This window comes from Pongo abelii, chromosome 2 (genome assembly GCF_028885655.2).
Source record: "Pongo abelii isolate AG06213 chromosome 2, NHGRI_mPonAbe1-v2.0_pri, whole genome shotgun sequence".
NCBI classification, from domain to species: Eukaryota; Metazoa; Chordata; class Mammalia; order Primates; family Hominidae; genus Pongo; species Pongo abelii.
Genome location: NC_085928.1, coordinates 152,270,298 through 152,283,720, shown reverse-complemented (window position 1 = coordinate 152,283,720; position 13,423 = coordinate 152,270,298). Strand labels below are relative to the sequence as shown.

Below are 13,423 nucleotides of genomic sequence, written 5' to 3'. Positions count from 1 at the left end.
CTCCAACAGGGTACCACATCATAAGGTTGGAGATGTGAGGAGTCACGTGGGACTCGGTCTGTCTTCATGGGTTCTAGCTTGTTCCTGATCTCTCCCACTTGACATCCATCTTTTCTTCCCACCTGCCTACCCTGTGGACTTCCAGCTCTGCTCCAGCATTAGATAAAAAAACAGGGACTTACAGAGACTACTTACCAACTCCAACAGTTGTGTAATGTCAGATCCCTGTAAACAAATCACTACACACACACATACATGTGTGCCTGCAAATATCCTAGTAGCTCTGTTTCTCTGATTGTGACTGATATAATTCCTTTTTACTGCTGAATAAAATTGTCATTGTATGGATGTACAATTTGCTGATCCAGTCACTAGTTAATGGACATTTGGTTGTTTTCAGTTTGACATCATGAATATAGCTTCTATAAATGTTCACATACAGGTCTTTGACAGATTATCTCAAAACATGGTAGAGTAGTCCCCCCTTATCCACAGGGGATATGTTCCAACACCCCAGTGGATGCCTGAAACCACAGATACTACTGAGCCCAATTGCCGTCAACTGGAACACGTTTCTGTTCATACCGTCCACCCACAAATTTAACACCTTTTCCATCTTAACTAAGCACTTCCTACACTGTGGCTGTAACTTTTGCAGTTTCAGGTGTAACAGCAAAATTAGCACAGATTTTTTTTCTTTTTCACAATTTCTCAGACAAAAGATTCGTTCTTACTGTAGATGTTACCATAGATACATTTTTTTCTCTTTCCTGAAGTTCCTTAAGAAGTCAAGAGCTTTCACCATTGCACTTAAAGGAAGCAGGCTACAGCTTCTCTTTGGCGTATTCGAATTGCCTGCATCACAACTCTTGTACTTTGGGGCCATTATAAAGTAAAATTAGGGTTACACATAAAGCAAGGGTTACACAAGCAGTGGGATGCCATGACCATCGATCTGATAACAGAGAATGATGCTAAGTGATTAAGTGGTGGACAGTATATACTGTGTGAATATGCTGAACAAAGGGATGATTCACGCCCAGGCAGGATGGCATGAGATTTCATCATGTGACTCAGAACAGTGAACAACTTAGAACTTAAGAATTGTCTGAGCATGGAGGCTCACACTTGTAATCCCAGCAATTTGGGAGGCTGAGGCAGGAGGATTGCTTGAGCCCAGGAGTTCGAGGCTGCAGTGAGCTATGATCATGCCACTGCAGAGTGAGCCTGGGCAGACACTCTGTCTCTAAAAAATAAACAAAAAAAGCTTCAAGAATTATTTCTGGAATTTTTCATTCAATATTTTTAGATTATGATTGACTGTGGGTAACTGAAACCATGGAAAGTGAAACTGCAGATAAAGGGGGACTACTGTATATCTCAACTTTTTAAAATTGGTAATACAATGAACAGACTCTATCCATTTACAATCTAATGTCAAATTTTATTCACCTTTTTTCTTACAATATGCTGTCATTCAAAATGTACCTCAGAAGCGACTCAACTCATGCATACAGTAGGCACTCTATAAATGTTTTAATAATTAGGTATTTTTTAGAATGACTAAAAATCCAGATGTAAAATCCCAATTGGGAAGTGCATAATCCCATCGTAGACAAAATATATAACTTTACAATAAACATTTTTATAAGAATTTGCCCCAAAGAGGGAACACTTAAAATTTGGAAATTAAAAAATAAAAATGCAAAAGCAAGATGAAACATAATAGTAACCTATTTAGACAATGATCCCTGGATCGGTGGTACTTACAGACCAAGGGTTACCTGCACCCTGTGGCGTAAGACCATCTGACATTCAGTTAAGAAGAGAATTATATACCTAATATCCTCTTAACTGGAAATGCTGCGAGAATATATAATAGCCTATGAAAACATTTTAGCTACATCCCTTTATGTGAACACACCAAAAATTTAAATACATATTTTATTCTCTAATTTTAAAAAAACCAATGCTTTTCATCTTAAGCAGCAAGAATGATCCACAAGTAAGCATGAAGTCACTTTTATAGAAGCTGTGTTAAATTATGGAAAGTACCTTGGGAGATAAGCTCAAGAACCTTAGTCCACATATAAAACAAATCATTGCATTAAAGAGACCCTACGTTTTACAAAAACAAAACAGGTTGTTACTACATGTGATAAAAAAGTGTCTCCTATCTTAAAACTAAAAACATTCACTCCAACTTGAAAAAAAAAAGGACTATTACGATACAAAAAAATTAAAACCAACCAAATGTCGAGAAGTAGCTATGCAAACTTATAATTGAATAGCTAAAAAATAAAACATCTACTGACTGTATTTTTCAAAAACTATATAATTCTATAAAAATTTAAATGTGGACTACATCAATACATGGAAATGTATATATAAAATATTAAAAGAAAAAACATTAAAAATATAAAGTGATTATAACCATGTAAAAGTAAATATATTACAATAACAAAAACTGAAGTGAATTTAAATTGAAAGACATAAATAGATTCAAATATTAGGGTTTCTTCTTTGTTGCTTAAGATTATAACAAAATACAAAAGAAAAAAATAGACTATTATTTTAGATAAAATAATACTCCTAAACAATAAATACTGAACTATATGTGAACTCCTAAAACAGAGATATTTAAAACATAACTTCTATATTTCATGTGTATCCTATGAAGGAGATCAGCCCACATTTGCTGGTCTTCATTTTACAAAACGTTTTGGGCAATGTGTCCATTTATAACTGCCCCTCTTAAACATAAAAATAAAACATTTTAAAGCACTAAGTAAGAAAACCAAGCAGCATGCTAACAAAATCTATCTACTTAATCTGTTTTGCTTCTGCAAAAAGCCACTAACAGAAGGTTTAAAAAACTAATTCTATATACACACTTTACATAACATATATTTATACTATAAATATTTTAAAGAATGGCTTTTACATAATTCTTTATTTCAATATATATCTCATTAATTTCATTGCAAGTTATGCAATATAGTCTTTTGGATCTGTTATTGAAAATTATTCTCTTCATGATTTAGAAAATGGTTAATTTCTTGGATAAAACATAGCATATTTAGAAGTCCGAAAGCCAAGTAAATCCCTTATTTCATTTCGGAATTTTGACAGATCTTGGCGCAGTTCGTTTAGATTTTCCACAGTTGCCTGATCTGTACTTTGCATCTTCTGTCTCATGGAAGTCAAGTAACGATGCACTAGGCAGCACATCACTTTTTGATAGTTTTCATCTCTCTTCTGTTTCAAATTTCTCCATTCCTTCAAAACAACAATATGATACTAAGGATATGCAGAAACGATATTTAAATAAGGTAGAGTTCAAAAATATATTCACAGACACAAACACATCTTTAAATGCTTTATTAGACTATAGTTTTGCTACTACATGGTATAATATTCAACACTTGTTTAAAACAAATATAGCCTGCATATTTGTTTAATGAATTTAATTTTATGCTTATCTTGATTGAAAAAAATTAGTCTTAGGAATCCTTAGTTTATAGCAGGGATTGGCAAACTACAACCCACAAGCCAAATATGGTCCATATCCTGACTTTACAGCCTGTGACTAAGAATAGATTTTATAGATGAACATTTATCATCAATTGATAATAACACTAATTGTAAACTCTAGTTAAGTGAAATTTTATCCCCTCCCAAAAGGAATTCCATTCTTTTCACTAGTAGACCTGTGTTTAAAAAATTATTACTGTTATTGTTATATTTTGACTTTTATCAATAAAAGTTTTGTGAAAATTTGTTTTCTCTCTTATTGTATCACTGCTTACAATATCTCTGATTTTGTCTCAGCCTGAAAAGTGTAAAGTATTTACTATCTGGACCTTTACAGAAAAAATGTCCCAACCCCTGGTTTATAGTAACATATATTGAATTATTGATGTATTGAATAACTTTCAAGAAGAACCAGAAAAATATGAGCTGATTCTAGTAGTCATTCTTTAGCTACAGTGGCAGAATAGGTATTTTGAATATTTCCCATGTTTTAAAACTATGAGATGAAATTTTATATATTGGAGGAATCTGAAAAGTAAAAAAAAGAAATCACAGTACTATCTCCCATTCTTAATAATTATGTGTGTGTGTGTGTGTGTGTGTGTGTGTGTGTGTGTGTATATATTTGTTTGTTTGTTTTGAGGTGGAGTCTCGCTCTGTCACCCAGGCTGGAGTGCAGTAGCGTGATCCTGGCTCACTGTAACCTCCACCTCCTGGGTTCAAGTGATTCTCCTGCCTCAGCCTCCTGAGTAGCTGGGACTACAGGCACGTGCCACCACACCTGGCTAATTTTTGTATTTTTAGTAGAGATGGGGTTTCACTCGGCTGGTCTCAAACTCCTGACCTCAAGTGATGTGCTTGCCTCAGCCTCCCAAAGTGCTGGGATTACAAGCGTGAGCCACCGCACCCAGCCCTCTCACTCTCAATAGTATTTATTGAATCCTTACTTTATGTTGGATGCGATGCCATACATTAGGGAATATAGCAGTGAAAAAAAGTCAGACAGTCACGGCCCTTAGGAACTTGCATACTTATGCTTTAAGAAATATCTGAGATTAGGAATTGTTAAAACTTTTATGTTGCCATTCAAGCTTCTAATTTCTTACCTTTAAACTGTTTTGCCGTTTGACCTTGCCTTTTGATGTATGAGAGCAAATCCACTTACTGAGGCTACTAATCATATAGCAGATAGTCTTTGGTGAGGGAATGATGTTGAAAGGTGGAGGTAACGTACATTTGTCATCAAAGTAGCTAAGCCATAACTTCGCTCGCGCAAACTTCCATTCTTTGTCTTCATGATTCTATATAAAAGGCAAATTAAAAAGCAAACTAGAATATTAATACACACACAAATATGGGGGATGTTTCCACAACTTGCAGAAAAAATTTTGTTCAACATTTGCAATTATTATACATTACTTACATTTTAAAAATCTATATTTAATTTTAAAATACTATTTTTCAGTTCTTATAATCTTATAATCTTTGGCTATCTTATCTATTGTATGCACTTAGTATGGTCTGAGGAGAATATAAAGTTTTTAAAAGAATGAACTTACTGCTATCAACTGAAAGCTTTTATGAAGCATTGCCACCAGCAGTTTGGTAAGCACAATCACAACCACGACATTGTATGTACCAACAATGACAGCTCCCACAAAGGACTGCAGTTCTTCTCCATAGCCAAATCTTGTGACAAAGATTGCCACATGCGCTAAGGAGAAAATATACCAGAACAAAGCAAAGCAGGTGCCAATGAACCTGTAAAGACAATTGCATTTCTGTTTAAAAGGCAATTAAAGAAATGAGCAAAAATGAATAATTTGTTTATATCAAAATTATTTAAATAAAACATTGATAGTCCATGAACAATTCTTTATTTAAAAATGATGTTGACTTCCACAGTACAGATATGCCTTACTTTAAACAAAGAGACCCTAAGGAAGATAAATTATTCGTAACTGTTTAACCCCTTGCTGCCTTTCTGTCTGTTCTCAACAAGGCAGCCTATATGATTTGTTAATAGCTAATTAGATTTTGTCACACCTCTGCTCAAAACCTTCAAGTAACTCTCAATCTCAATAACTCAAAATCCTTACAAGGGCAAAAAAGTCCTACATGATCCCCATTACCTTTCTGACTTCATTTCCTACAACTCCCCATCTGATTCAACACATTCCATCCACACTGGCTGCCTGGCTTTTTCTTGAACATACCAGTCATGCTCCTAACTCTGGACACTCGCCTTTGCCGTTCTCTCTCTCTGTAAATGCTCTTCCCCCAGAAATGTTCTTCATGGCTTGCTCCTTTACCAGCTTTAGATCCTCACATGAATGTCATCTCTTCTGGGGCACTCCCTAGCTCCTTAGTTAAAACAACTCTGACACACAGACACTCTTTTGCTCATGCTTTATTTGTCTTTGTAGCCCTGACCACTGTGTGACATACTGAATATTTTACTCCTCTTTTTATTGCCTGTATCACCTCCCTAGAATGTAAGCTTCATCAGGGTAGTTTTGTTTACTAATACTTCATTTGCTCAGCACTTAGAACATTGTCTGGTATATAGTAAATGCTACACTGACACATACTCATTAATCTTATTCTTTACATAAGATGACACACAAAATAACTAAAGAATAGTTGACACATAATAAGAACATGACAAATGTGTCCTTCCACAACTCTTCTCCATTGTTTTATTTAAAAATGAAGGGAGGTATTTTGTTTACCTCAAAACAGGTTATTCAAATCCTTATGATACATTAGAGAAAAAAATGTTCATGAAGTTCTAATGATTCTCAATTCTAATGACCTCTTAAAAAGTGTTGAAGCTGTGAGCGTTTTTGGCTGTAACAATGACTGAGAGTTGCTACTGACATTTAATACCTGAAGGACAGAGATGCTGAACATCTTGCAATACATGGGACTGACAAAGAATTGCTCAAAATGCTAAGAACACACAAAATGCCAAGAATGCCTCTGTTAAGATAGACTGCAGTAGGGAAGACAAGGTAATAACTTGGACCCACTATTTAAGATGCTGTATGTAAAGATGACATAGTGATTCATGAAAAATAAGTATTTGTTAAAGTTTATGAACATTACTAAGGAATTTCTTAAAGAAAATGTGAAGTTCCATTTCTATAGATACTAATTCATATAGAAGATGGTAAAAAAAAAAAGACAAATATATTTACTAAAGCATTTAAAAGACACTCACGAATGGAAGGTATCATTGCTTTGCTGTTCACAGAAGATGCCTACACAGTCCTTCTGCTCCTTTGAAGTATATCCTTTATCATACAGTTGTGTCAGTCCAATTGTGAAAGAAAACAAAACAAGAAGAAACATCCCAAGAAATTTTCCAAAATCTTGTAACATCTGTCCCATTGAAATCTGTGGAATATATTACACAGGTATTCATTAAGATTATCAGAAAAACAAAATATTAAATATAAATGACCCAGCAACAAAAGGAAGAAGACAAACACATAATCCACAGGCCACCCCTTCTATTGCATCTGGTTGAGACAGATCAGCATTTTAAAAACATCGAAAATCCATCTGCCTAACAAAAAGTCATTCTAATCATACCAACACTATCAGTGTTAGATGGCATGTTCCTAGAACCTGGATCAGGGTTTCAGAGGACATTGTTGCTATGGAGATAGAGGCAGAGATACGGAGATTTAAGAAAAGGCCTAATTTGCAAGGGATAAAAGGAAAACACCCTGCTCAAACTTAAAGAGAAATAAATGCTTATATTTACATGGCTTCTTAAATTTTACAAATATAAAATCATTATGAGGCAAAGTATTTCACCTGATTTTTGAAACCAATTCTAAACCAATTCCTAAAATCAGCATTTCCTCCTATGGGACTGCCCTAATTTCTTTTGCTGAAGTGATAGATTTTCTTTCCCTTTGGGTCCATTTTAAGAAAATATTATGTGTGCAAGCCAAATGAGGGTGTCCAGTATTAGTAGTGAGTATCTTTTGTAGTTTAGACATGTATAGTGCATATGGAAGCTTTAATCCTAATTTCATTCTTCAAAATTTAGAGATTAGGTACTTTTCATAAATTCTTGTTTTTTAAATTGGCATACAAATTTGGGGACTAATGTGATAGTACTTTTTTGACCCAGCAATTCTATCCCTAGAAATTTAACCAATAGATAGGAAGTACACAAAGATGCATGTATATACAAGGATTTACATTGCAGCATTGTTAGAGTTAGCAAAAAAATTTTAGAAAATCCTCAATATTGTTTTTATCTTTTATTTTTTAATATTTTTTGGGAGGATTTTCCCGCAAAAACCGGAAAGCCTGCTAGACAAATTCTAAAAGAGCTGTAACATTACTCAACATTGTTTTTAAAAAGAATGAAGAACATCTACATGTGCTAGCATACAAAGATGGCTGTAAGACAGTAAGTCCAAAAAGCAGGGTATAAAACAGTATGTATATGTAGAATGGCTCCCATTTCTATTTTGTTAAAGGATAGACAAGATACATATTTTAATATAGATATGATTTAATATGCATAGGAAATTTCTGGAAGTTTACACAAGAAATTGTTAACCATGTTTATCTATGGAAGGGCATATATCTAAGGGTATAGAAGGCAGACTTTTTTTTTTTTTTTTTTAAGACAGTCTGTCACCCAGGCTGGAATGCAGTGGCGTGATCTCGGCTTACTACAAACCTCCGCCTCCCAGGTTCAAATGATTCTCCTGCCTCAGCCTCCCAAGTAGCTGGGATTACAGATGCCCACCACCATGCCCGGCTAATTTTTTGTATTTTTAGTAGAGATGGGGTTTCACTATGTTGTCCAGAATGGTCTCGAATTCCTGGCTTCAAGTGATCTGCCCACCTCAGCTTCCCAAAGTGTTGGGATTACAGGTGTGAGCCACCGTGCCTGGCCTCATTATTTTTAATGTACAAAATTTAGTGTTTTGAAACAACTCTTCCTCAAATTTAACAGGTCAAATTTATATAATTAATTACATCAAGCTTTAAATAAAATTCCTAATTGGCCCAAGTCTGCCAGCATAGCACATCCTCGCTTTCAGTGATACAAAATGGTAGCCACAGGCAACTGGCCAGATGCTTCCAGCCCACTAAAGTGGACCAGCTACTTAAGCAGAAGAGGTGAGTTTAAATTCTTAGGCACGCCACAAGCTAGTAACCCAGACTCTGCCATAGTGGAGAGGTCCAATATGCCTGACTTGTGCTTTTGACTAGACCATGTGGTACTTTTCAAGGCCTATGCTTCCCTCACTTGGCCCCTTACAAAATTCTGACACAAGAAGCAGGGGACACTTAGAATCAGAAAACTCAAAATATGTAAAAAGGAGAAGAAATGCATTTTCCTCTTAATCAATGACAGCTTTATTGGATCACCTTGAGAAAGAAAAGCATCCATTCAGATTGTGATTGCTTAGAATAAAGCTATACCATCTCAGTAGAGAACTCAATCCCTTATGACAGTAAGAATACAGTAACGGCTTTTGATAACTACAGAAAAGATCACCTTGAGGAAGGTCTGGACACTGCAGCTTACAGGTAAATCAGGTTTTCCAATAGTGACCATGTATGATATCATTTTAATTTTAAAACATGTAGTCAAAGTAGCTTTAATTTAACCTAAGTTTTAAATAAATGTAATCGAGTTCAGTATCAAGGTAAGCAGTTCTGAATGAGAACACCACAAACCTCATGACTTGCTTTAATTTTAAATTTAAAAAGAAATTTTTGAGACAGAGTTTCACTCTGTTTCCCAGGCTGGAGTATGGTGGTACAATCATGACTCACTGTAGCCTTAACCTCCTAGGCTTCAGCAATCCTCCCCACTCAAGCCTCATGAGAAACTAGGCACATACCACCATGCCTGGCTAATTTTTATTTATTTTTTTGTAGACAAGGTCTTGCTATGTTGCCCAGGCTGGTCTTGAACTCCTGGCCTCCAGCTATCCTCCTTGCCTTAGCCTCCCAAAGTGCTGCAATTAGAAGTGTGTTCCACCATGCCTGGCCTGACTTGTTGTTTAATAGCATGATATTGGTTCTTAATACAAGAAGAACTAAAAGTAGAACAGTGGATACCACTGAGGAGAACACTGGCTTGAAGACACTAATGAAATATTCATGTGAAAGGCAAATATTAAAAACAGTAAATTTATTTTAGACTGAGAGATTATAAGGTTTATGTATTTGTAAAAGTAATAATGCTTTCTCAAATATTTACTTTTTAAAAAGTACTTGGCGGTTTAACTTGAGAAATATGAAAACTTGTGAAATGAAAAGAGAAAGGTAATTAAAATATTAATACTGAAATTTACACAGAGTTAATACTAGTACACACAGGAAAAAATCCTTGCTAATCAGAAAAAGGGAAATTAAAGCAAACTACTAAATTAGCAGAACTTTAAAACAGCACCAAATGCTATTAATGTAGTGAAACTATTTTTATACTGCTTGTATTGCAGAAAATTAACATACTATATTGTAAAAAAATAAAAATACTGAGGTGTTAGGTGGATCATATCTTTTGATCTGTTAATACTATTTTTGGAGACTTACCCTTAGAAATAACAGAGGCAAAAAGCCTCATACACAGAGTACTATGCAGAACAACAAAAACAACCTAAATCTCTGATAAGGGAAAGGTTGCTATCATTAGGCTCATTAAATTACAAAAGTTGCTAACAAAATAAAGCAATAATAATGACAACTTCTAGTCACTGTCTTTCCAAATCTCCCTCCAGAATAAAGCCGTAATTATCTGTCCAAAAGTTCTATCTAAACAAGTCACCCAGGCTCAAAAACCTCCTTTGCACATGTGATATTAAAATTCCTGGCACAGAGACCTTCAGTGTCCAGCCCAGCCTGTCTTTTTTAGCCTCATCTCTCCAACTCCAATCCACGGTCCAACTATAAAGGATATGCTGTCTTCTCTAAGCATACCATGCTTTATGACTCCACGCTTCTGCGTGTTACTCTCCCTTTGTCCTTTGCCAGGCAGGCTTCTCATCCTTTCAAGGCTCAGATCAAATGCCACCTCCTCTAAGGAGCCTTCCTGACTCTCTCCAGCTACTTCCTCAGTCATGCTTCCAAAGTAACTTTGTTATTGCTAAAACAGTATTTTTGACTTCATACTAGTATTTATGTTGTTTGTCTCCTCTAGCAGTCTTTAAGAGCAGGCACTATGTCTTAGTAAGCTCCAGAGCCTAGTGCGTTAATTAAAATGTTGAATAATTCTTTACCACTTTCTTAGTTTCTTAATTTAGTTAATTAACACCAAGTCGTGGTTCTAACACTGTGTGAGCTGGGCCTTAGTTTCCTGATCTATACAAGGGATATAGTCAAATGCTGCATCAGACTCATCTGCATGTCATTTTCCAGCTTTAACCCAATCAATTTAATCAGTATCTCTGAGGGCAGGACTTGAGAATCTAGGTTGAACATGCTCCTCAGGTGATTCTGCAGCCCCACCAGTTTGGGAACCTCTGGACTACATGACTCCTCGGTTTCTCTAACTCTAATACACACCAAAATGCAAAACACCTGAAACAGCTCTTTACTCGTTAGAAGCAGCACCAACATGCCACTTATATTATACAGGCTACTAAATTAAATCTGATAATTATCCAGTAAAACCAAATAATTCACTAGAAATAAAATACACACTCATGTCTCAAGTACTAAGCTTTCCAAGTTTTCTTGTATTGTTTTTCAGGTCTGCCATAGTTAACTAACTATAAAAGGAATGGAAAAAATGGACCTAAACATTTATGTAAAGCCCACCATGTGTCAAGTACTGTGGTATGCATCTTACATACACTGACCCATTTAATCCTCACAATAACGGATAAAGAAACTGAGGCTCACAGACACTGAACAATGAGTGATGGAGCAAGATTTTGAACCAACCTGTCAGAACCCAAGGGGATGTTCATTCATTTGTAATATTAGTAATTCTAATAATTAGACCAAACAGAAAAGCAAGACAGTTAGATACAAGCACTTTCAAGTACCATAAATGTTGAGGCCTAGGAATGCATGCATAGACCCTCGAGGGCTCCCCTCCTTTGGTCTGATTTGCTCATCACTACCACTCCAGAACTAATCCTTGCCAGAGATTTCTGCTTTGGGGCTCCTCCTCAGAGAAACCTAATCAGTGTATGTGGTGCCTTTAAACTGTTTAGAATCACATGATATGGCAGATTTCCCTAGGAAACATTTCAACCTCTGGGAAAGAAATGCACCTCCTATCTTAAATGAAGTAGGAAGGGGAGGAACTTTAGGGAAGAAAAGGGATTAATATTTGAGAAAATTGCCAAATAATTTATTCCCCTCCAAAAAAAAAAAAAACCTTTTTTCCACTTAGTTTCTCTAGCTGTGAGGCCTGAAAGCATCAGGTCAAAAACAGAAGCTGAAGTGGGAGACTTGTTGCTTTTGTAAGGACTTCTTATCATAGCACTGAAGAAAAGGTGGTGATGTTTTACAGTGTGAAGGGGAAGAAAAAAAGAGGAAGGACAAACAGGTCCACTCGACTTTATGTCTGGGTCCTGTCAAATATGACAATCATAATAAACCTTAGCTTTCTCTTTGGATAGATTTTGGATTTGACAGTCCCTTGGACAGCAGGAGTAAAACTCCTTGAAGGGTTGCTTTCTCTGAAGGCCTTGCCTCTTTCTCTTCTATCCTCCTCAATCCACTCCACCCTACACTTTAAATGCCAGATTCAGTTAGAACCCTCTCACTACTTAGTACCAGTAACTGCCCTCAAAATACAAGCATACCTCGTTTTATTACACTGAACTTTGTGGCGCTCCACAGATACTGTGTTGTTTGTGGCAACCTTGTTTTGAGTAAGTCTATGGGAGCCATTTTTCCAACAGTATGTGCTACAGATGGGTAAGAATCAGGGACCCACGCAGCAGAGTCTTGGAGCAGGAGGAACTGATAATAATCACGTCTTTTGTACTAAGCTACAAGAATAAAGACAGGAAGCATGTGGGACCTGAGTGAGGGCCCTACCCTGGGACCAGCTAAGAAAAAAAGGAAATAAGGAAATAAGGAGAAAAGGGCAGAGTGCTGTGTGGCCATGGGTTGTTCTGTCTAAATTATCCAACTGTCAGTGTAAAAGATTGTTTAATTCATTTGAAACATGTGACTTGAATAACTTTTTAAAAAACTGTGAATTATTAAAGCCTGCCCACAGAAGTTATACAATAAGAGTTAATGAGGGAATCATATTATTCTGTAGTATTATACAACCTGGGGGGCGATTTAGTATAGTGATTAAGACCACTGGCTCTGGAGCCAAACCACCTAGGCGGAATCCCAGTCCTGCTACTTACCAACCATGTGACCTTGCGCAAGTTACTTAAAGTCTCTATGCCTCAGATTCTTCCTCTGTAAAATGGAAATAAAAGAGTCTGCCTCTTAGAATGGTTGTGAGGATTAAATGAGGTAATAAATGTGAATAAAGACTTTAGAACAGTATCTGGCACATAGTAAGGGCTCAATAAATGTCTGCTGTTATTACTATTATTACCACAATTATGTACAGATTCTATCTTCATGTCATTTTTTCTTTAAAATATAAAGCATTACTGATTTATGCCCAATCATGTTTCTTGTATCTGCTGAAGTGGATTAGCTGGCATCCTTCATAAAAGCAAAAGAAACAACAAAAAAATGCCTATCTATTTAGCTTTGTAGTTACCATTCCCTTTGGGTGTATTTGTATTTTGTTCATTCTTCTGTTTAGATCCATATTCCCCTGTGTTATTGTAGTCCTTCCACCTGAAGGACTTCTATTAACGTTCCTTGTAGTGCTGGTCTCCAGTGATGTATTCTTTTAGCTTTTGTGTGTCTGGAA

General features: G+C 35.9%; 1 protein-coding gene and 1 non-coding gene across 9 annotated transcripts in view; both read right to left on the bottom strand.

Annotated features, from left to right (window-relative positions):
* Nucleotides 1-1,423: 1,423 nt before the first annotated feature.
* The window catches only part of TRPC1 (transient receptor potential cation channel subfamily C member 1), an 82,603-nt gene continuing 70,603 nt past the window's right edge, over nucleotides 1,424-13,423 (bottom strand). For all 8 annotated transcript variants that reach the window (XM_002814130.6, XM_009239380.4, XM_024245261.3 and 5 more), the window contains 4 exons: nucleotides 6,758-6,933; nucleotides 5,094-5,295; nucleotides 4,641-4,835; nucleotides 1,424-3,279 (listed from right to left, as the gene is read on the bottom strand). In XM_002814130.6, the coding sequence (XP_002814176.1) occupies nucleotides 3,052-3,279; nucleotides 4,641-4,835; nucleotides 5,094-5,295; nucleotides 6,758-6,933 (801 nt within the window). In that variant the 3' untranslated portion in view covers nucleotides 1,424-3,051. The remainder of the gene's footprint in view (nucleotides 3,280-4,640; nucleotides 4,836-5,093; nucleotides 5,296-6,757; nucleotides 6,934-13,423) is intronic.
* On the bottom strand, nucleotides 7,835-7,897 carry LOC112132867 (U7 small nuclear RNA). The gene has a single exon (XR_002914573.1). It is a non-coding gene; the product is annotated as a U7 small nuclear RNA (small nuclear RNA).